Source organism: Eulemur rufifrons, chromosome 8 (genome assembly GCF_041146395.1).
Source record: "Eulemur rufifrons isolate Redbay chromosome 8, OSU_ERuf_1, whole genome shotgun sequence".
Classification (NCBI taxonomy): Eukaryota; Metazoa; Chordata; class Mammalia; order Primates; family Lemuridae; genus Eulemur; species Eulemur rufifrons.
In genome coordinates this window covers 24,734,809-24,758,010 of record NC_090990.1, presented here as the reverse complement: position 1 = coordinate 24,758,010, position 23,202 = coordinate 24,734,809, and the positions used below count along the sequence as shown (strand labels likewise).

The following is a 23,202-nucleotide window of genomic DNA, read 5'->3' as shown; positions in this document are numbered from 1 at the left end:
AAAGCCAGAAAGCTAGGGTGTTTCGAGGGGAAGTCTAGGGAGGGGGGTCCAGTTTGGGGGCCTCAGGGAAGATGCCTCCTCCCTCCTTCCCTCGCTGCCCGCCCCTGGGTCTGTCCCCAGCGGACACCCCTCAGGGCTCTGACAGGCACTGCTCCAAGGCGGCCATGCGGTAGTGGCTGGCCGTCTCCTCGCCCGCTTGCAGCCTCATGGCCTCCCGGCACAGCCGGTTGGCCCGCGCCAACTCCACCAGGACACCCTGATAGGCGGCCACCATCTCGGGCTTGACGGAATTGGGGCTGACGCTGCTGAGAAGCTGGAGCAGCTCCTGCGGCCAGCGGGAGCGCAGGGCAGCGGGGGCCAGCCAGGGCAGGAGTGGCACGCAGCCTGTGAAGGCCTGCATGCCCAGGAACCAGAGCTCCTGCAGGTCGGCCCAGATGCCCTCGTAGTCAGGGGACAGGGCCAGCACTGCCTGGTCTGAGCCAGGTGTGGCCCGCGCCACGTGGGACTGCGATAGGAAGAGGATGGCAGCTGCGAAGAACCCTCGGGACGCTGGCGTTCCCTGCAGAGCTGGAAGGCACGGAGGGAACGGGGCATGAACCGGAAGGGCTGGCTGCCGTGCCAGACCCTCACTTTCCCCTTCTCCGTGGACACACTTGGGGCTGAAGCGTGGCCTGGGCTCAATCAGACTGCCTAGGCTCAAACCCCACCTTTGACACTTACTTACTGTGTGACCTTGGATAAGTAACTTTTTTGGGGTCTCAGTTTCTTCATTTGTAAAATGGGGCCAATAGTGTCAATCTTAGCAATTTGTTGTGAGAATCAAAAGCAGTTATCTTGGTACACTCAACCACCAAGACCTCTGGTATGGGAGGGGATGTGAGCACGTGGTCAGGTAGAGACAGCCCTCCCCGGGGTTCTTACGGTGCTGCCCCGGGCAGCTGCAGGGCCCCACGCTCTTCCACAGGCTAAGGAGGTTGCACCAGTTTGATTCTTGGGCCCAAAGAGGGTGCCAAAGGGGAACGTGAGCAAGTGACCTGGCTTCTGCTTACCTGCCATGCAGGGGTTCACCCCGACACTGCAGGTGCACTCCAGTAGGCTGTTAGCCTAACCTGGTGGCATTTGTGGGTGAGTCAGCACTGGGACTGTGACAGTGGGGGCTGTGGAGATGCAGGCTGGGACTGAGAGTGCAGAGGGAGCTCTTGGTCCACAGGGACATGCTCCCCTTCCCACTGCTAGGTACCCTGCTGGGATCCCCACACAGGGAACAGAGAGGCAGCTGAGGGACGGGCACGTTACACCCTGTTCCCAGGCATCTGTTCAGCTCCTCCAACCTGACAGATGGGGCAGAGGGAACAGGCAGGGACAAAGGGACCCAAGCAGACACCCACGGCCAAAGTGGGAGACACAGAGGGCTGCCAGGGGCTGGAGGGGGTACCCCTCCCCCTGCTTACAGTCAGGGTGAGGCAGGGTTGGGGGGAGGTGTGCACAGAGGGGCACGGAGTGCTGATGCCTGTCACTGAGGGAGGTGAAGTGTTGAGCAGAGAAAAACATCAATGGAGAGAAGTCAGGTTTCTGACTCAAGGCTGGGGGTGGCTCCACCTTGAAAACACAGGATTCAGATTCCTTGGGCTGCCAGGAATCCCAGGTGCCTATGCCTGTGCCTCTGAGCAGGTCTGTACTTAACACCCACCAGACCTTGCCTTAAAAGTCTTCAGAAGAAAGAGAATGTTATCATTTTGGGAAGAAAGGTGGGAGTGGAGATGTACTGCAAAGATTTCCTCTCGATTAGAAAATTGTGCAGAACCATTTTCTGAAAATGGTAACTTTTGCCAAGGATACAGCAGGTCCACCCAGGTCTTCCGCCCTCACCCATGAGTACTGGGTCCCCAGGGCTTACCTGGAGAGGTGCTGAGGAGCCGGGCCATGAGCAGGCCCAGGGTGGCCACGTTGGCAGCCAGAAGCAGCCTTCCCTGCTGCTGCACTAGTGCGGGCAGCGACGTCATGAGGGTGTTCATGAGAGACGTGAAGCAGGCATCACGCCTGGGGAGGAAAGGGAGGGAGAGATGGAGGCAGGTGGGCGGCCAGTAGAGCCAGGCCAAGCCCTTTGGAAAACCTGGCATCCGGAGCTCCCAGCTTCACCTGGCCAGGGTTTGGCAAGAAATTAGGCACAGGGTGAAGAGTTAACTTTGGACCCCAACCACGGCATCTGGGGAGCAGAAACAGGGTTATGGCTGGAGCAGGTAGACATGCTGACATAGTACCTGGGGGTTCCAGACACACCACATCCTCGTGCGGGGCTGGCTTTGTCTACTCTGAGACCCTTTCACTCTAACGCTATCAGAAACCCACGAACACAGGGAAGTAGGAGATTGAGTCAAGGCAATTGGGTGCCCCTTTCCCTCCTCTGGCCTCCCCGCCAGCCTCCCCCGAGCCCCTCACTTGATCAGCCCCGGTGCGGTGACCACAAGGTTGAGGAAGATGTGGCAGCAGGTCTGCAGGCCGATCTCCACGCTGTCGGGCAGCACTGAGGTGTCATGGCCAGGGGATGTGAGCTCCCACTGCTGCAGGAAATACTTGCACAGGAGCGAGGGGGCCCCTTCCTTGATCAGGATCTCCCGGGGCCCATCTTCAACAGTCAGGTGGCACCAGCCGGGCAGAAGGAGCCTGGGGGTGTGGAAGGGACACACGTGTGTGGGGTTGGGAGAGATGAAGGTGCACAGATTCCCTTTTGAGGGCACCCTGCCTAACAGAAATGACAGGTGGGGAGAAGGACCCGTCTCGTAGGTATCACAGAAAAAGCACCAGCTTGAGAGCCACACAGACCCAGGACCAAACTTGGGCTCTGCCATGTACTGTGACTCTGGGCAAGTTGCTTTAACCTCTGTGAGCCTCAGTTTCCTCGTCTTTAAAATGTGGATGAGACTTACGTCAGATTTGCTGTGTGGACCAAATGAGATCGTTTTGGTACAGGGTATAGCAAGGTACCTGGCTTGTAGTAGACACTTAGTAAGTATAAGTTCTCTTTTAATTGAAAACTCTGGGGTTGGCAAGTGACACTTGGCAGTTGAAGAGTCCTGTGGGAACAAGCTCCCAAAAACAAACAGAAATAACCCTGAGGGAAATCTCATGGTCCGACCAGGAAGCCTGGCGCAGCCCAGTTTTGGGGGAAGGGGTGTTCACGTGTTATACTGTTCTTGAGAATGGTCTATGGGACAGACTGTAACTACAGACTCACCGGAGAGCATCTCCTGGCCAGGTGGGCCCTGGGGTGGTGGGGGAGATGGCCAGGGTGGCCACCTGCTGGGAAAGGTCATTGGCTTCCTCCGCTTCCTCGTAGAGGGTCTTGGCATAGCGGACGAGGAAGGGCAGCAGCTGGCACACCTCCTTACGCAAGGATGAGGTCTCCTCGGCCAGCCAGGCACCCAGGATCCGCACCGAGGCAAACACAAAGGGCTCCTTCTGCTTCTCCGGCCCCACCTGTTGCCACAGGACCCCCTTGAGATGGAGCAGGGCCAGAGACCCTTCCCTGCCTGGCCAGCCTGCCAGCCAGCCTAGGAATAGCACAGCTAGAAGGGAATTCTGGCCTGTGAGCCCTTTAAAGGCAGACAAGAAGCCGTATTCTACCTGTGTACCCAGCACCTGCCACAAGGTAGGGACCTACCCAACAAAGGCCTGGTGCAGAGCAGGCCAGGCTCTCAGTGCAGCCTAGAGAACTGGATCTTGGACGTGCCCCTGCACTCGTTGCATCCCCCTGTCTCCTTGCCTCTAAAGTATCTCAAGCCTAGAGGAAACTCACAGTAAACACTCCATCTACAGCACCTCTGACCTGGGGTGGGAGGGAAGGCTCCGTTTTGGGCTAATTCAGAGAAGAAGACAAGAGCTTAGCATGGTGCGTGGGATATATGGCTGGTGAGTTCAGTGGCTGGAGCAGGCCACTAAAGAGACCAGAGTCATGACTGAATCCCTGTGGAACAGGATAGCTGGATTCTCAGATGGGGAGGAACAAGGGGACATAGTGAAGGAAGTCAGAAGGATTTAGCTGGACAGCTACGGAGGCCAGAAACTAGGCAGCCAGCCCTGCTCCTTTTCCCTGCACCGTTACAAGTTTGGGTATGTGTGTGTGTACGCATGTAAAACAATGCTACAGAGTAAGCAGAACAGACTGCTTCAATTTTGTGAGTGTGTGTTGGGGAGAGATGTGTGGCGTGTAGTGTATGTGTATTGGGGAGCATCGTGTGAGTGGGAGGTTACTGTGTTGTGTGTGCGTGTGTACTGTGATGTGAGTGCACATATGGTGTGTGGTTCTGGTGCTTGTGTGGAGAATCAGGGAGGGAGGGAGAGGGAGGAAGGCTCCCCCGCACACTACTCCCTGGTGTGCTTGCTACAGTATCAGCGAGTGTACATGCGGCTTTGTCTCTCCCCATTACGCCCCTTTCCCTTGCCTTCCGGCCCCTGCACTGGCACCCCCAACCCTGGGCTCCCTCTGTGGGTCACTGCAGCCTTACCTGCAGCAGGTAGTGGATGACAGCCCCGATGGCCTCCTTCATGACGCTCACGAGCTGCACCTTCTGTGGCTCCTTAAGCAGTGACTGCTCACAGCGGGTGCACTCCTGGATCCCCAACTCCATGAGGGCATAGCAGGCGGTCACCACATCCTCTTTCACCTCCGTGCCTGTCTCTTCCAGTGCCAGCCGCACCTCCACGCACGCCAGATTCACCAGCAGGGCCAGGAACTTGCTCCCGGAGCTGCCCGCGGGGATCCAGTCGGAGCCGCAGGCGTGCGCCAGGCGGGCTGCCAGCTTCAGTGCAGGGTTGCGCTGCCAGGAGCTCAGCTTGCTCCCCAGGATGCGTGCCAGCCCGGCCTGCAGATCCCGGAGGCATTCAGGGGGCACGGTTGTTGGGGGCAGAAAGAGGGGCAGCAGCTGGCAGAGCTCAAACTTGCTGGCATCCTCGGCTTTCTGGAAATCCTCGCTGAGGCCCCGCAACACAGCCAGCAGGTCGGGCTCTGCCTCCTTCCAGCACTGTGTCTCGGCAGCAGCCAGCAGCCCCACCAGGAGTGCCAGAGCCTGGTCAAAGCCATAGCCATGCCCCAGGTATGCCTGACACAGGGCAGACACGGTGCCACCAGCAATGAGGTGCCGGGGCCCTCGGGGTGTGCCTGCTACAGCCGTCAGGCACTGGTAGGCATCATCAATCATGGAGCGGCGGGCAGCATCGTCCGGGTCCCCCCGGGCTGTGAGGAAGGTGCTAAGGATGGGAATCTTGTTCAGAACCTGGGGATGGGCAGCCAGTTCAGGGTCACTGCAAAAGCAGGCCAGTAGGGCCACACCCAGGGCACGGAGAACGTGGTCAGGGCAGCCATCTGGTGCCTCCTTGGTGGTCAAGAGACGATTGGGGAAGGTGAAGCCAACGGCATCGAAGATCCGCCGCCGAGTTTTGGCATCTATGTCACCTGCTTTGACTGCCTTGGTCACCTATAGAGGGTATGTGCTATCATCAGGATGAAAGGAAGAAGTGGCAAAGACTGTTCCTTCCCTGCACCCTGGGGCATTGAGGACTAGCAGGATTAGGTTATGCAACTCGACTCACTCTGTGGTCACTTCATCTGGCAACTTCCTTCTCCTTAGAGACAGATAGGTGTGACCTCTGGGATCCCTCTCATCTGCTGTACTGGGAAAGGGAGATCTAGTCCTCCTCAACTACTCATTTGGGCATTTTATCACCTGGCCAGTTAGGAAGTTCTTCCTGATGTCTAATCTAGATGCCCACAACCTGGGTTGGAAGGGGCTTAGCACTCAATGTTTAAAATCCCTCAAGGATTTACATCCTTCCCTAATTGCTCCCTCCAGAGAAGTCCCTGATCCATTTCTGCCACCTTCTCAGGGGAAATGGCTCCTATGTCTCGCCGCTCTGCCTGTCAAAACATTTCCCCTTACATTTCACCTAAACACCTCCTCTGCTGCAGTGTGAGCCTTTGACTCCAGAGCCTTCTCCCTGTTGCCATGGCAAACAAGCAGCGGCTGTACTCCCTCCTCCCTTCACCCCCCACACACCAACCCCCCCGTTCCTAGCACTGCAGCTCCTGCTCTGCTGTCCCCAGCTTGGGTTCCTCCAACAGGGCTAAGCCCTGAACCAGCTCCCTGACCTTAATCTATTTACTGCCATCCTGGCCATCCCTAGGACCCCTCCCCAGCCACTTCCAGTCCTGTTACTCTCTCCAGGCCCAGAACAATCATTCCCAGCCCTCAAGTACTCTGCACTAGTTACTACCTGCTGCTGTTACCCTATGAGTCAGCTCCCATCTGCTCTGGGACGCCCAGAAAGCAGACCCACAGCCTCCACCAAGGCTTCTAGTGCCACAGCCTTATTTACCCTTGTTCTAAGGGAAGCAAAAAAGAGCACAAAGGTAGGAGTCTTGGGTCGTCTTTGGTGCCTTCAGAGATGCCAGCAAAACCTACTTAACCTTGGGGACTTGCTGACCCCATTCCTTGGGGGCCCAACCACCCAGACCTTCCCACCTCTCAGTTTCCAACCAGTTCCTTACTAGCAGCAGGGCTGCAAACTGCTCGCTGTCATTCTTGGCCTCACGGAGGGCTCCCAGGTAGCGCTCCAGGGTAGGGTTTCGGCTCTCTGCCTGGTTCAGAGCTGGCTCACAATCCGAGGCCATGATGCCCGCCTTGCCCAACTGTGAACACAAGAGGGACTGAGCATCGCTCTGCAGAGGAGGAACGGGGGTGGGGTGGGGGTGAGACTGGAGGATGGAGGGAGTGGGGGAGGGATTAGTACAGAGGGAGAGGAGGAGAGGACTTGGGGGGGGGGCTCCTCAGGACTGACTTCCCTTGGGGGAGCCCCTTTAAGGGGCTGGACCTGCAAATCCTTAGGGATGAAGAAGGGACCCTGGTCCAAGGTCACCTCCAGAAAGTAGGAAAGGACCATGCACCCTGCTGTTCAGCTGGACAGCTCTCCTCACCAATCTCCTGGGGGTGGGAGGGGGCTGGCTTCACTGCTTGGCTGTACCCCTAGCACCAGAGTCCAGGTTTTATCTTCCTCCACCAAGGCACAGAGGGAGTGAGTGGTGAGGACAGACAGGGAGGAATGGAGACATATAGGGATGAAGTTCGATTATCCGGACTCAGGCTGACATAGGGGAAAAGGACATCCTAGGCTTCCTTTCCCCTCCCTTCTTCAGAGGCAGGAGATGAGCTTCAGCAGAAGTGAGAATACAAGGTGCTCAGATGGGAAGGCCTGGAGGCCCCTCTGGGGACCCCAACCCTCCAGCCAGGGCTCTCAGTCGCCCCCGCAGGCTCCTTGCCTCCTCTCCCTTCCCTCCCTAAGGCAGAGGCTGCAGCAGCAACAGCAACAGCAGCAGCAACAGCAGCAACATCAGTAGCAGCAGCAGCAGCAGCAGCAGCAGCGGCAGCAGCAGCAGCAAAATTAACCCTTTGCGTTCCCTCTCCTCGCTCTCCCCGTCCCGCTACCAGCCTGTGGATGCCAGCAGAGGCTGGAGAAGCAAGAAGGGGTCCCGGAGAGTTCCCAGGACAACGGAGAATCCAAAAGCCGGATAATCGAAGCGGGGCTGCTGAGATGGGGAGATGAGAAGGGAAGGAGGGTTCCTGGCGGTCACCACCACCTGTCCCGCCGCAGCCAGGTCACAACACGACATTGATGAAGTCACGACAGGGCGGCGATGAGATCACACTTCACGATGGTGCGGTGATGTCACGGAGAGATCACGGCAAAATCACAACATGGGAGACAGCCCCCAAAGATGACAGGGCAAATTAAAAAAAAAAAGATATATATTGAAAAGGGTTGTGACAAAATGGAGTCTCGACAGGGTGCGATGATGTCGCGATATGGCACGATGGAGTTGCGATAGGGTCCCCGGGGTGTGTCAGCATCGATCAGCGCCGGCTCGGAGAGGCCCCGGCTGGGATGCAGGGGAGGGCCTGAAGGGGGCTGAGCTCACCAGGCTGCGGCCCCGAGCGGCGAAGTCTTCTCCGAGCGCGATGCTCCGGGAGCCTGAAGCCGCTGCTCACGCCGCGTTGCCCACTCCGTGCTCCAGGCTACTGCAGCTCCACCCCCACCCCCGCAACGCTCTCGACCAATCCGCGGCCGCTTCACTCCAGGCTCTGGCCAATGGCATGTCTGGGCGCTAAGCCGTAGGGGTTGCCGCCGTTGCCGCCATCTTGCTTGTGGGTAATGCCAGAGTCCGGGGCCTGGGGCTCGTGCAAAGCAGGCAAGGTGCAGATTGCCTCTGGAGAGCGGGAAGCGAGAGGCTGGGGGCCCAGATTCCTTCGCTTGTGCGTAGTTGTACCCACCCAACACTGCCCCTCCTCCCCCGCGGGCTCGCAGCTGGAATTGCGCTTCCGGGGGGAGGGGCGGGAGGTGTTGGTTATCAAAAGAGTGTGTTTCCGGGTTGAGCCTCGGGAGGTGGGAGGAGGCGGCGTTTCCGGCCGCTGTCGCTGTCCTGGGAGGCTGAGGCGAGAGGTAGCTGTCCGGGTGGGGAACCCGCACTACCTTCTTCCTCTTCCTCCTCCTCCGGGTGAGGGGAGCGAAGGTTGGGGCCCCCTGAGCCCATGGACCAGGAGGAGGCGGAGGCCGCCGAGAGCCGGGGCCTTGCTATGTGGCCCTGAGCCCCGGTAGGTGGCCGGGGGCAGCTGGCTGCCAGGCCGAGGACCATGAACTCAGGGGAGGGGCAGGTGGGACTCGGGGTGCGCTGGCCGGGTGTCGGGACCCGGAGGTGGCGCTCCTGGCCGGCCAGGGCAGCCAGCCTCTTCTGGCCTTGCAGGTGCGCAGCTTGGGTCCCAGGCTGGACTCCGCTGCTTTCGGCCTGGGCCTGGTAGTGCAGCTCCCTCCATCCCCTGACAGGCGGACAGACTGGGCTTGGGGCGCTGTCGTCCTTCCACCCTTGACCTCTGCAGCTTCGCCCTTAACTGCTGTCTCTGGTGTTTGGTCTCCTCACCAATATGTTAATAGAAAGCTGGTGCAGAATAAGGGGGGCGGGGTTTAGCGCGATGTGTAAGTTATGATGTGAAACCTACCTCATTCAGGATTTTGAAAATTATGCCCCACAAAGGGTCCCGTCGTGGCTGCAGTGAGCACAAAGGTGAAGTGAAGGAAGTCAAAATAGAAAACATCAGGCGGAATTCAAGAAAGCTTTGCCTTCTCTCATCTCATGGTGGTTGTGCCCAGCTGACAATAGTTGCAGTTAGTGAAGAGCATTAGCCACTCTCCTCGTGCTTTCTTATGTGAGCAACAGACTGAAAACTAGGAACAAATTGGAAAGACGACCTCCCAGAACAATCTGTTCATTTTTCCAGCTATTTGGAAAACAATGTCTGCAAATATAAGCAAAGCTATTCATGGCAGTCTGTTCTGTAACTTTCCCAAATATCTGAGACTTTTTTTAAAAAGAGCTTTATTCTTGATTACTCATACCAGCTGAATAGGCTGTTTCAGTCGTGCTCTGTGGTTGTTCAAACATATCTTATCGCTGTGTACATAAATGGAGTTCCACGTATGTAGCTGACAGACTGAACTGTGATACATCCCCCATCAACCTGAAGTATTAAGTAAACATTACCCCCTGCTCTGTCTGAACAGCTGCTGTAACAGAGTGCTTTTATTTTGGGTGTACTTGTAACGCCCTAAATGCCAGAACTATTGCAAGCTTTTCTACATTTTCATTTGTCAAGTATTGTGGGGGTGTGTGTTCTCTCCCTGGGTTGTTACCCTTTGATTCCACAACAAACTATTTGGCTCCTGGTGATGTGTTGTTCCTGCCTCTGGTCAGCAAGCCTTTAACTGGACCCTAGCAGTGGGCGATTGTAAGTTTCAGAAGAATGACCGGTTGGGAGTTCAAATGAAAGTAATTCTGCTGCTCTTATAGTGCAGGGTTTGTAAGACAATTGCACTTCTAATCAGCTTGCTAGTCCAACGGTGTTTATTACTCCTGTTTTCAAAACCTATTCATTTCTTTTCTGCTTCTCCCACCCACCTATAAGGCTATGAATGACAGGTGTTGAGTCACCTTGAGTTTTAAATCCGTTTGTGGTAGGCAGAAATGTATTGGGTAAGATTCACACACACACACCACACGCATGCATACTTACCCATTCCATCTTGGGAGGCTAGAGAAGTTGCTGGATATACTTTCTAACTTAGGCTGCGTTTCATAATCTCTTGAACATGTCTCTGGCCCACACACCTCTTTTCTGTCCCCTGCTCCCATAAATACAATACACAACAGCTAGAAATAGTAGTGGATGGAAGTGAATGAGAAAGATGAAGTCTTTCAGATGCTTATGGCACAGTGAAAGCCTTTTTTTTTTGGGTGGGCTGCACCTCACATTTTTAGCTGTGTGTGCGTCTGTGTCTGTTTCCTGGTATTAGTCAGCATTGATATCCAGCCCAGGCAGTGCGGATCTCCCTGTATGCTGTCTGGGGATGGGGGTTAGGGGTTGTCAGCTGGTATCATTTGCCAGATGTGGTGCATAGTTAGCACAGAAGATTTTTGAGTTGCTTCCTCAGAATTCAATTAACCCTCATAATGTTGCCAAGATTTATATAATAATTTATACAATATAGCAAAGTTGTATAAGAGGGAAGAAACATGGAAAATCTGTTTTTTTGCTGAAAGGGACCTAAAGCATACAGCCTCTAGGGTAGCCAGCACAGTGCAGGGATGGGGGGTGGTTAACATGGAGGTGTAAATTGAATAGATTTTTAAGGTAATAGTGGTGAGTGGGGACAGTGGCAAACTGGAGAGTTGCATGTGCTGCCTAAAGACAGTCGTATTAAAATTTTTTAAAACACTGGGCCAGACAAAACCCTCAGGTTAGTTTACTTCTGAAGGTCCAACCTCTTCTTGTCATAGATAAGAAAGTATGTTTGGTCACAGTCATAAAGCTGTCAGTGGCAGAACTTTAACTGAAACTCAGATCTTATTTTCAGGCTGATACTCTTTCCATTCTATCACACAGACGATTTACTCTTAGATTAGAAAATAATGGACTATAAGGTGTTTCAGTTTTTAGGGATTTGTTTCATATCCATCCCTTGCCATGTTGTTATCCTGATAATTATAGGCTATGTCAAAGCTCAGATTTAAAATTTATAGGCAGGAATAAGCAGTAAAAGACAGACTCGAAATTTCTCTTTCCCCTAATCTGTCACATTCTCTAGCATTCCATATTTCCAGGAATCAATTATTAATTACTTGGCATACAATTGCTTCTCTTTTTGTCTTTCTAGTGTACTGGTTCCGCCCGTCTGGAAGGCCATGGAGAAGAGGCTGGGAGTCATGCCAAGTCCTGCTTCCTGGATTTTATCAGGATATTGGCAGACATCTGTGAAGTGGTTGAGAAGCCTGTACCTGTTTTATATTTGCTTTTGCTTCAGTGCTCTGTGGTTGTCAACAGGTACCATTTTCTTTATAGATTTAAGATTTTAAAAAAGGGCACCCTGTGTGAGTCCCTCAGTTCATCTTAAGGGGTATTGGGAGGCAGGAAAGCAATCTTCTAATTGACAGAAATAGTCATTCTTTTGGTGGATACTCAGTTTGTTGTGTTTATTTGTTTGTTTTGTTTTGGAACCAAAATTTAAATTGGATTCTTTCTTATAAGGGAGAATTGGCACGATCGTTTTGAGATTTGACAAAACTGTATTGAAAACAAAAAGGTTTCAAGGGTAGACAGATGTGGAGTCCTGGGGCTGGATGTTTCCACTTAAGGACTATAAAACCTTGGGCAAGTTACTTAGTGTCTTTGAGAAAGGATAATATCTACCTCATAGTTTGATTTGAGGGATATTGTAATTAAAGCATGTGGCATAGCACTCTGAACATAGATGCTTAGTAAATGATACTTTGATTCCTTTCCTTTCCTAAGGGAATCTGCACTTACAGGGAGACTGTGTGCCTTGCCTTTTCCATAGAAAGGGGCTGTGTTGGTAGATTTTACAGAGTATGCCTTTCTCCTGGAGATTATTGCACCAGGGTAAAGCCTCTTGCCAGGAATCAGTACCAATAAGGACAAATTTCAAAGGAGAATACCCTTTCTTTCTGTCTTTTTTCTTTCAGTTCTTTTGTTAACATTGTTTCTTTCAAAGTAGGGAGTGTGAGAAAACAGCAGTTTGAGAAAGACTTCTGAGTATGCTGCCATTCTGGGCAGTGACCAAAAAGCCTTCTGTAGAGACTGCTGTCTGGGATAACTAATTAGCCTTTTGGTCCTATAATTACAAAGATTTTTGTTGCTTTCTTATAGGAATTGGTGGTCATAATCTTGAGACCCAAGTAATTACTGAATTTAACAATTTCAGTAACATGAACTTTGGGGTTTTTGTTGTCTTGCAGTGGCAGTTGATGATTGCATAATTATAGTGGTGGAAATCACAGTTGACAGAAAGCTGACCTAAATGTTTTTACCCCAGATGATGCTTTGCTGGGACAGCAGACTATCAGGCCAACAGTTTATGTAAGATCATTTGAATTACATAAATAATTGTTTTAACACCATCAGAGTAGAAAAATCACATTTCTTTTTTTTTTTTGAGACGGACTTACTCTGTTGCCCGGGCTAGAGTGCAGTGGTGTCATCATAGCTCACTGCAACCTCAGCCTCCTGGGCTCCAGTGAAACTCCTGCCTCAGCCTCCTGAGTAGTTGGGACTACAGGTGCACACCACCATGCCCCACTAATTTTTTCTATTTTTAGTAGAGATGGGGTCTTGCTCTTGCTCAGGCTGGTCTCAAACTCCTGAGCTCAGATAATCTCCCCACCTCCCAGAGTGCTAGGATTACAGGTGTGGGCCACCGTGCCTGGCTGGAAAATCACATTTTTTGAAGTGTACCTACCACATACCAAATTCCTGATTATAAATATTACATACCTTATTTAAGCTTCATGATAATCTTAAAACAGATAATTTTATTCTCATATAGATAAGGAATTTGAGGCCTAGAAAGGCAAAATGACTTGACCAAAGTCACACAGCAAGAATGTGACAGGATTCATGTCAGGATTCTAAACCCAGGTTTATCCACTCTAGAGCTCGTATTTTTTGTCTTCTGCTACCCTGTGTTCCCTGCATAAGTGATCTTTTGGAGGACCAAAGACAATTTTTTTTTTACCCAGAAGCATGATAAGCAGCTTATTATTTGAGGGATTCAAAGTACAGGGGATGAAGAAGCAATTCCAAGTTTTTCTATATTTTCCAGTCTAGCACTTGGTTAAACGTAGCATTTTAGGCTTATTGGGCAAGTCTTTAGTACCCCTTGAGCTTGGTGCTTAAATGCAGCATCCCAGTGAACAAATCGAGTATAAAAGTCAAAGGTGTTGTTGTTAGGAGTGGTTCTGGTGGGGATTAGATTGTACCAGTTCCATTTTAGAAAAGTTTGGTGCTTTAACTGTGGAAATTAAAGATCAAGAGCCAGGTGTGCTCAAACTGAGGGGACATGTAAACACATGACAGACATATTTGTTATATATTTTGATTTATTGGAGCTCTTTCACATCAAGTTTTTAAAAAATACAATATCCTGGTAGAGAAATAAAGGGCATAGAGAGTGCCATAAATAAGAAATTAAAATGAATGTCTTTAAGATGTTCATTCTCATAACCAACGAAAGAACTGCAGATTAAAATGAGAAATCCCTTTTAATCTATCATATTGATGAAGATTAAAGTAAAAATATCTTGTGCTGCTAAGGGGTGATGTGGTTGCCCTGATACAGTGCTGGGAGGTTTAAACAGAGGACTTTTTGGCATAAATATCAAGAGCCCTAGAAAATTCATATCCTTTGACTTAATTCCCCCCTTAAAAGTTTATCTCAAGGATATATTTAGAGAGTTGTGAAAAAGAGCACTCATCAACACTCATTTATTCTGTTCTGCAAACATTGCTATAATCTGCCCCAAAAATAAGAGGATTGTGAAATTTTTGCATATCCACATAGTGGAATATTATCTAACCTTAAGATTCATATTTTAAAAGAATGAGTACAAGAATGACTAAGATTCATATTTTAAAAGAATGAGTACATTGGAAATGCTTCTAATATTAAATGGTAAAAGCAAGATACACAACTGCCTATTCACTATTATGTCAATTTTATGAAAAGAAAAAGAGTTATGTAATAGAAAACATTCTGAAGCAAGATATCTAACTGAATGTTAATATAGTTTTTTTGAGCAGTGGCATTATTATCACTATACTTTTCTGTGTTTTCCAGATCTTTTTTTTCAGTGTATTTGTATAACTTTTTTTATAAGGGGGAAAACTCCTATCTGAAATAACAAAATAATAGCAGCAAAAACCTATTGGTGGTAGCCTGACTCAGTATTTATCTGTTCGTGATTTTATTCAGTTTTTACCTGAGCTCTAAAGTTTTTCCCAGATAAAATACATTCTTGATTGTTTGCTGTTGTTATTTAGCTCAGGGATTATATAGATTATTCCTAAAAAAACAACCGGCATAAGACAGCTCTCCAGTTATCCTCCGTTCCTGTTTACCACTTAGTCGTTTACCCCATCTTTGATAGAGCCCCAGGTACCCACTGACTTGCACATAGTGGGCTTCTTTTTTATTTCTGCTTTTGGGTTCAGTGCTGAAGCCCCACTGCTGGAAAGCAGTGATTACATTTTGTCTAATAAAAGAGGCTCTGTCTTTTCCTTGTGGGCCATTGAATCACTGTTTTTCTATTTAAATTTACTGTTAAGTGGCTTGAAAAATAGCATTTTGGACCTAGGGGTTCTCTTCTGGAGACAAATATGAAGTGACCCCAAGAATTTGGAAATTTCTACAATAGATTGTCAGCTTCTTCAAAGCAGGAGTCTTGCCTCTTTTACTTAGGCTAGGTATTTTAGCAGGTACCAAGGGCTTGGCACACAGTAGATACAGAATAAAAATATTTGTTGACTGAATAAACCAATGAATTAGTAAATAAGGGAATTGTCCTTTGAGAATTAAATTTTAAAATCAACACAATCTTGAGCCTATTAGGATCTAGGAAAAAAAAAAAATCAACACAATCAAAGCAGAGGTATGCAAAGATACCTTAAGGAGACACGGTGCCTTTGAGACCAAGAAGATTTGACTAAAACCGTAACAAATATATTAACATATCTAAAGAAGGAATGTGTACATTGAAGAGTTATGTGTGCTTGTTTGTGGGGGATGTGAGGACTTACCTGGCCCTGGACACCTCAAACAAGGAGAATTGTTGAGGCTAATATAGGCTTAAAGCTAACAGTTGGCTGTGAAAACTTTTACTAATGTTCCCTTCCTGGAAAGGAAGATTACATGGTTAATAAGTATTTTGAGTACAGAGAAAAATTATTCAAGTCAGAACTATTTTTTGAGAACTTACTAGGGATCTGGTTCTAGACTAGGCACTAGGATAATAAAGATGAATACAACACAATCCCTGCCCCAGAAGAACTTCCAGTTTAATTGGGGAAGTAAATATTTGAACACTTTGATGTGGTAAGTGAAAAGATAGAGGGATGCAATGCACATAGTGCTGTTGGAATCAGAGAAGAAGGATTTTGCTCAAAGGTGAAGGGGGAGATCCCAAGAATTCTTTGCAGAGAAGCTGAGAAGCCTGAACATAGTTTTGAAGGTTGAATTTGAAGGATACAAAGGGTTTTCCCAGGTAATGGAAATGCAAGAGTAAAGCCACGAAAGTGTGAAACAGCTTGATATAAAGAAGAAACTCTACAAGCAGTTTAGCACTGCTAGAATGTGAAGAGCAAAGCTGGAATGGCAGCTCCTGAAGAGGTGGATGGTGGCCAGGTCACAAAGGGTCTCGTATGCTATGCTAAGAAACTGTAGTTTTCGTGTTTTTAGGCAGGTGGTCTGTAAACTTTCTTCATTATGTACTCTAATCCATAAAAAAAATTGAGGCCATATCCCAATATATATATTTATACATTATGACAAGTAACATGGTACTAGTTAATGTCTTATATATGAGATGCCAAAAACAAAATTGTAAGGGGATTAACTAAAACAGTTTGAAGGGATCAACTCAAAAACAAATATGAAGAGTTCTAATATTTTCTTTTCATGCTCTAGTGCTTTGTTTTGTACAGCTCTTATAGGCAAACACTCTATAATACTTTAATGCTGGTAATAAATATAAAACTGTGACTGGGCGCAGTGGCTCATGCCTGTAATCTTAGCCCTTTGGGAGGCTGAGGCAGGAGGATCACTTGAGGCCAGGAGTTTGAGACCAACCTGAGCAACATAGCGAGACCTCATCTCTACAAAAAAATTTTTAAAGATTAGCTGGGTGTGGTGGCATGGTGTCTGTGTCCCAGTTACTTGGGAGGCTAGGTAGATGATTGCTTGAACCCAGGAGTTTGAGGTTCCAGTGACCTATGGTGATGCCACTGCACTCTAACCCAGGTGACAGAGCAAGACCCTGTATCAAAAAGCAAAACAAAACAAACTGTATTAATAATACTGTAATACTGGTACATTTCGAGGTCATTTTTGCTGGAGTATAGAAGAATGATAATGGTGGAGAGGGGAGGAGGATGGAAAGAGGAGGTCAGGGCTAGAGGTAAGAGTATTCATTAGGAAGCTAATGAAATAGTCCAGGGGAAAGTTGATGAGGCTTTCTGTCTTCAAGGAACCTGTCTCACTGAAGAGAGTAATTTCATTCACTACAAACCAGTAGATATAGTCCTAGGTAGATGGGTAGAATTTGGGTAAGTAAGCGATTAGAGGAGATTATTTATTTTTTAAATTGCAGTATACCACTATCTAATTCTGGAACTTTTTCCTCTCTGCAGAAGGAAGCCCTGTACCCATTAATAGTCATGCCCTATCGCCCACTACCCCAGCTCCTAGAAACCACTAATCTACTTTCTAACTCTGTGGATTTGCCTATTCTGGACATTTCATGTGAATGGAATCATATGTGGCCTTTTGTGTCTGGCTTATTTCACTTAGCATAACGTTTTCAAGGTTCACCCATGTTGTAGCAGGTATTAGTACTTCATTTCTTTTTATGGTTGAATAATATTGTTTTATGTTTATCCATTTATTAGTTGATGGACATTGGGTTGTTTCTACTTTTTAGCTATTATGAATAATGCTTCTCTGAACATTTGTGTACATGTCTTTTGGATCATATGGTAACTCTTGGTTTAACTTTTTGAGAAACTGTTTTCTGTAGCAGCTGCACCATTTTACATTCCCGCCAGCGATGTCTGAGAGTTCCAGTTTTTCCACATCCTTGCCAAAACTCTTTATTCTTCGTCTTTTTGATTATAGTAGAGAAGGTTATTGAAGGTTAGAAAAATCAAGAAAGGCTTCATGGAGGAAGTGGAACTTGGCTTGGGCCTAATACATATCCAGTTTGCAAATAGACAAATTGACACAGTAAGAGCCACAATGCCTTTGAGACCAACAAGGACTAGGGTATAGATTTCTTAGTTTATTCATTTGTTCACTTTTTAAATTACATACTCATTCAACAAATACTCACTGAGGTAGCCACTGTTCTTTGTGTGAGATCTCTATCCACCTCCCTGATTTGATCTTTGCAGTCAGCGAAGCTTTCTGAAAGAGCAGACCACATTTATTGTTTTATTCTCCTACCTCTATCCTCTTCTGAATCCAGTAAGGTCTGGCTTCTGCCCAAACCTTGGCTTTTGCCAAGATAACCAGTGATCTTCCTAGTCAGTCACCTCTATTTTTTACGTTACTTAATATCTCTGCTGCATTTGACACCTTTGACTGCTTTCTTGAGACCCTTCCCTCACTTGCCTTGAGTGACACCATGCTTTGCTTTGTTCTTCTTCTAGTTGATGCACTGCACTTTCTAATTATTTTTTCCTCACTCCCTTTTCAGCTTGTCCCTTAAATGTTTTGTTCTTCAGGGTTCTGTTTCGTCCCACTCTTGTGTGTTCACCCTCGGCAAGCTCATTCATTCCCACAGTTGCAACCTGTGTGCCCACTACTCCTAAGTCTAAAACTGTTCCTGAGCTCCAGACCACCTAGCCACCTGTATGTTACACCTCTCCAACTGGATGTCTCACACCTACCTCTAACTTAATATACCAAAACTGAACCTGTGATCTTTTAGCCTTCTTTCTCCTATTTTATTCTGTATAACCATGAAAGGACCACCTCTACCCATATTCTGAGATAGAAATCCCTGAGTCATTCTCTACTCCTTTCTCTCCTCCACATCCAAATCACTGTTGATCTGTTGTTTCTATGTAGAGGGCTCCATTCCTCTGGATATGTCATTACCGTTCTGCTGATGTATTCTGATTCAGGTAAATATAAGCTCCTTTCCCAGGCTTTCCCTGAGGCCCCTGGTCTGCACTCCTTCTTTAATGTTTTCATAATGTCTACACATCTCTCTCTGATTCCACCATGTTATACTGTGTGGTTTTAGGCTTTGTGGGGAGAGGTTCAGGGTAGGTCTTGCTTCAGAATGTGGTCCTTACTTCTGAGGTGAGGCCTTTCTGGTGTCTCTGCTGGTATGGGGTGTTAATGTGATTTCTTCCCTCTGGCAGGGCCAGAATTACAACACGCTCCTACCTCCTACCCCTGGCATGCTTGACCTCTAGTGAGTTTGTTTCCCTCTCAGCCCTGTGGCATCTACCATCTAATAAACATCATATGGCCTTGCTCTGTGTCTTTACAGTCCCTCCTCAGCCACAGACTGGTAGGGCACCTTCTCAGCCACAGACTGGTAGGGCACCCTCTCACTGAACTTCTTGGGCCCCCTTTCTTTACAGCTCCTTCCTCTCCCAATATCTTACCCCTCAAATTCTAGCCAAACTCAGATCTCTGCTTCTTGGGTTCATTGAGACCCCTCTGGTCTGTTTGGTTGCCAGCTTTCTATGCCATGGTTGGGAAATTGTCCCTTAACAGAAAGCCGAGTAATTATGGGGCACACTTCAGGTTTCCCTTCTCTCCGGGTTGCAGCGTTGCCCTGCCTATTATCTCCTAACTAAAAACAGTTGTCTTGTCCAGTTTTATGTTTGTTTGTGACAGGATGGTAAGTCTGGTACCAGTTACTCCCTTATGGCTTGGAGCAGACATCTGCTATGATTGTTTGTGTTTCTGTCTGCTCCACAAAACTGTCTTACTCATAGTTACATCCCTAGCATCTAGCACATAGTAGGATAGCAGTGAAGGTTTGTTGGATTAACCTAAAGATAATGTTGGACATAGCACCACTTTGGAATATACATATTAGAGAGAATCATTCTTTGCTGCCTTATCATTCAGTCTCAGCCCATTAAGCGGGTACTTCCAGGAGGGAACAATATTTGGGAGGTAATTTTTGCTCTTTTCTCTACCCTTTCTTTCTCTTACTCCATGAATAGCAGAGTGATTTTTATGACTGATGAGATTAGAAAAGAATCCTATTGTATGGAATGGCCAGTCTTCAGGGTTTTCAGGTGTTCTCTGCCTGCCATGCTCTAGCTGTCTGTCCATGCCAGGACAGCCTACATTTGTCCAGTTGGGTAAGTTTAATTCAGTATAGGAAAGTATAAGGCCATTTGTGATTACATATCTCAGCCATGTTCTTCAGTCTCCCTTATCACTTAACTATGAAGATGATATTTTGATTTCTATCTACCCCTAACTGCCATGTTTTATATTATAATTAGTCCCAAACTTGGGGTGAGAGAGATTAATTATCACCCTCACCCCCCACACAGGGACTGCAGATGGGACAGAGACAGTTCCTTTCTGCCTTAGCAAGAGTTGTCTTCACCACTCGTTGCCATTCTCTTTTTGTTCTTATATAGCTGATGATATTCATGAACCCAAGTGTCCCCGGCAGACGGAAGGCACCTGTTGATCTTGGCCTCACTTTCCTCCTTTGCCCTTATCCTTTGGTTATACTTTGAGGACTGCAGCCCCTCTTGTACCAGTCAGACCAAGTGGTATCTTTTTCCTTTAAGAGAATGATGTATTTTGAACATGCTTTGGTCTTCAGGGGAAAAGCATTTTCAGGAGACTTTTTAGGTAGCATTGTATCCTTGCTCTTCATGTATTTGCTGGGCACCTAATTTGAAGCAGATGACTAATGGAATGTATCTTACAGCAATGAGCCTTCAACAGGAACTTTCTCCTGCCAAACTGTCCTATATTCTTAACTACATTGCAGTATAGGAAGGTAATAAATTATTAATCCTAAATCTGTCTCTTCAGATTGTAGGATAATGACTTGAGTACATGGCAGCTGGAGAAAGGTAGAGTTTTCTGGTCGTTAGGGCAAACCATGCAAGCTTTTTGATTCTAGAATTCAGCTAGCATTGAGCAAGTCTGTGGGATCCTGTTATATCACAATTTAATTGACATTAGTAAGACCAATCAGAATTTGCTAAAGTTAGCCCCTTTCAATGAATTAAATAATTGTCTTTTACTTAAATACTTCAATGAAAGATAGTTACCTTAAGTCCTTCTTTCCATCTTAGAAAACTGTAATTTTGGTGGGTTCTTTTTGCCTTTTAGAAAAACTATGCAAATATAAACTCATTTCCTACTTGTGTGACAAAGTGAAGAGGGATGAGAAAATGGCATAATTGGACAGTAAATCCAATTCAATTTAAAAGCTGTCTTAGATTGACTCTCCTCAGGAATTCCTCAGGGAGGAAATAATAAGACAGCAGAGAAGTTTATAAAAACAAGGTAACAATTACAGGGCCAAAGCATAGCCTTTTGGCTTATTTTGGAGATTTTTATAAAATCTCAGTAATTGGAACACTTTCTAATTCAAGGAAGGCATTGTGTGGAACGGGCAGGAACATAGTTGTGAACTATGTGTGTGGTTAGTGTTTGGACCCCTGTTTTCAGATGAGTAGCATTGAAGAGTTTGGGTCCAATTGGATAGCTCGTGATTTGAGAACCTGCCTTTTGAAATGACTTTCTGATCCTTCATCCAAGAGTTTTCATAAGAAAAACCAGTCCATGTGGTTAAGATCTTGTAGCCACTTTTGATTCCAGACAGTACTGGATAAGTTTCAGAGACAAGTTAGTTGTAAGAATTGGTCTTGACCACCTGCCTTTTCATCAGCTGAGCTGGAGATAGGAGACAGAGTGGCCAAGAGCTTGGACTCAGGAGTCAGACAAGTCTGAATCCTGGTTTTATTATGTACTGGGTGGTGTTACTGAAACCCACCTTTCATCAGGTTCTTCATCTATAAAATGGGAATGACAGTACGTCTCATGGGATTGTTGTGAGGATTAAATATTCGTGCAAAAGGCTTAGCTTACTCCTATGTGCATAAATAAAATTCAGCAAATGTAAGCAATAGTTATTATAGTATAATAACATAAAGTTAAATTTGGCTAAATGTTTTTCTAACTCCAGGATGACTCAGCAGGCAGCAGGTTTGAGTTCTCTGCTGGCTTCTTAACCTCTGTCCCATGGGATCTCAGTGCCCACATTATTGAGTATAATGTGGGCACCTGGTCTTTCTGCATTGCCAGGGAAAGTAGGCCTCCATTCATATAGCTTACAGGCCTGAGGTTGATTGAAGCCCATAACAGAGTGAACTGTACTGTGCATTTTTCATGATTGTAATATGCCACCAAGGAGCTTGATGAGCCACTGTCTCCTCCTCCGGGTAAGGAGATGTTTCCACTGGAAGAGGACTCTGTTCTGCTGCACGACACCACCTCGTCCTCTGCCCTGGTTCACTTCCCACGTTTAGGAAAGCCTTGTGCTAGGTCCAGTTGGCTCTGTCTTTTGGTCAGAACAGTGTTTTGATTGGGGCTGATTGAATAGCATGTTTGAATTTTGTGTCAGAGGTAGCTTGCAGAGTTAGTCCTGTCCTTCCTTCCTTTAAAATATGTTTATTGGATGCTTTCTATCCTAGACATTAGAAATACCATGCCGAACAGGACAGATATGGTTCCTGCCTTCATGGAGCTTGCAGTCTGTTGATACCTTTGCCGTTCTTAGCTAACAAATTCTCTTTGAGAGGGATGATTTTACCGGTATCAAAATTACCTTCAAACAGTGTGAGGCCTTCCACGGTCCCAAGGTAATATAATGATGATAGAGACCCAGTCTTCCTTGCGGAATCCTAAGAAGGTAGGAGACTAGGCAATTTGATGTCTCAGCTGGTCTCAATAGAGTAACCTTCTGCTAAGAATTATGTAGGTGAAGCCGTTGTCCACAACATGGTATGTCTCCAGCTTTCCTTTCAATTCAGCCCACTCTCACCTTTAATAATCCACATCCCAGAACAAGCAGTGAGGGTGGTTATCTGGGGGTGTGGAGAGAGTGCTATAGCTGCAGCCTTTGCCCCCGATTTGAGAGTGTATATTCTGTGGTGATTTCATGGGTGTTAGGTACACCCAGCCAGTCAGCACTTGAAAGTCTTTTCTACATCAGGGTGCTCCTATTCATTTGGCATCAGGTTTCTTAGGACCTCAGGTGAACAATTGAATGCTTAGCATCAGGTAAGCACCAAATTATACCAATCCTGAACTTCCCTGGCCAATCACAAAAGGAAACTATAAAATACCTTAAGATAAGGAGTTATGAATTTCCCTGAATGGTGAGTTAACCATCACAGACGCTGTCCAAGGAGAAACAAAAGCAGAGAGGAATGCCGGCCAAGGCCTAGCTGGAACTCTGCCTGCTGCAGACTCTGCCCCTAAAGATGGGTGCACAATATATTTCACTCCAATTCCCCTTTTTAAACTCTCCCAGCAGATGACAGGATTTTTAGGAATGCTCTCTTTCTTCCAACTGGCTTAACGATATGCTTTGATTCTAATCCAGCAGCACATTTGAGTTTGAAATAAATATGTGCTCATGAATTCTCTCACTTTTAGGTAATAAGGAGAATGACTAATATTATCAGACCTGGGAGGTTAGGGTGGGAGGTGGGTTACTTTGATCTGGTTTCACTTCTGTAGCCTTCAGATTCAGGTTTACGATTTTAAGAGGACTGCCATGCTGCCTGTTAAGAAATGGCTCCTCTGTTTTGTTTTGTTTTTTTGGGGGTACAGTTCAGTGTTTATTGTCTTTCACTGAGGGCAGCCTGAGTCAGCTGGAGGCTTATGGAAGTGGGCCGGCTAGAGTGAATGAGTCTTAATCAGAATAAGTGAAGCATCCTTGTAGAGAGAAGCTGAAGAGCTATATTCCATTTCAGAAAGTTGGAGTAATCTGCATCCTGCTGGGCCAGTCTGTGGCATCTGGCCTGAAGC

At 47.3% G+C, this 23,202-nt stretch overlaps 2 protein-coding genes across 3 annotated transcripts in view; one reads left to right on the top strand and one right to left on the bottom strand.

Moving 5' to 3' along the window:
• Positions 1–70: 70 nt before the first annotated feature.
• NCDN (neurochondrin) lies at positions 71–8,110 on the bottom strand. The gene is made up of 8 exons (XM_069479753.1): positions 7,970–8,110; positions 7,631–7,698; positions 6,545–6,685; positions 4,506–5,474; positions 3,236–3,477; positions 2,440–2,664; positions 1,898–2,040; positions 71–567 (listed from the first exon to the last, which is right to left on the bottom strand). Exons 2-8 carry the CDS (start codon positions 7,661–7,663, stop codon positions 131–133), a joined length of 2,190 nt encoding a protein of 729 aa, XP_069335854.1. The 5' UTR covers positions 7,664–7,698; positions 7,970–8,110; the 3' UTR covers positions 71–130.
• Positions 8,111–8,455: 345 nt separating this feature from the next.
• The window catches only part of KIAA0319L (KIAA0319 like), a 95,483-nt gene continuing 80,736 nt past the window's right edge, over positions 8,456–23,202 (top strand). For both annotated transcript variants that reach the window (XM_069479752.1, XM_069479751.1), the window contains exons 1-2: positions 8,456–8,642; positions 11,257–11,423. In XM_069479752.1, coding sequence (XP_069335853.1) covers positions 11,285–11,423 — 139 coding nt within the window. In that variant the 5' untranslated portion in view covers positions 8,456–8,642; positions 11,257–11,284. The remainder of the gene's footprint in view (positions 8,643–11,256; positions 11,424–23,202) is intronic.

What these genes read in the sequence shown, in the direction of transcription:
- NCDN (XM_069479753.1), bottom strand. Translation starts at nt 7,663, where the DNA reads ATGTCGTGTTGTGACCTGGCTGCGGCGGGACAG. An exon ending in TGGCCAGGAGATGCTCTCCG is followed by an intron (nt 2,665 to 3,235) that starts GTGAGTCTGTAG and finishes CCACACCCCCAG; the next exon opens with GCTCCTTCTGCCCGGCTGGT. An exon ending in ACCGCACCGGGGCTGATCAA is followed by an intron (nt 2,041 to 2,439) that starts GTGAGGGGCTCG and finishes TTTCCTCCCCAG; the next exon opens with GCGTGATGCCTGCTTCACGT.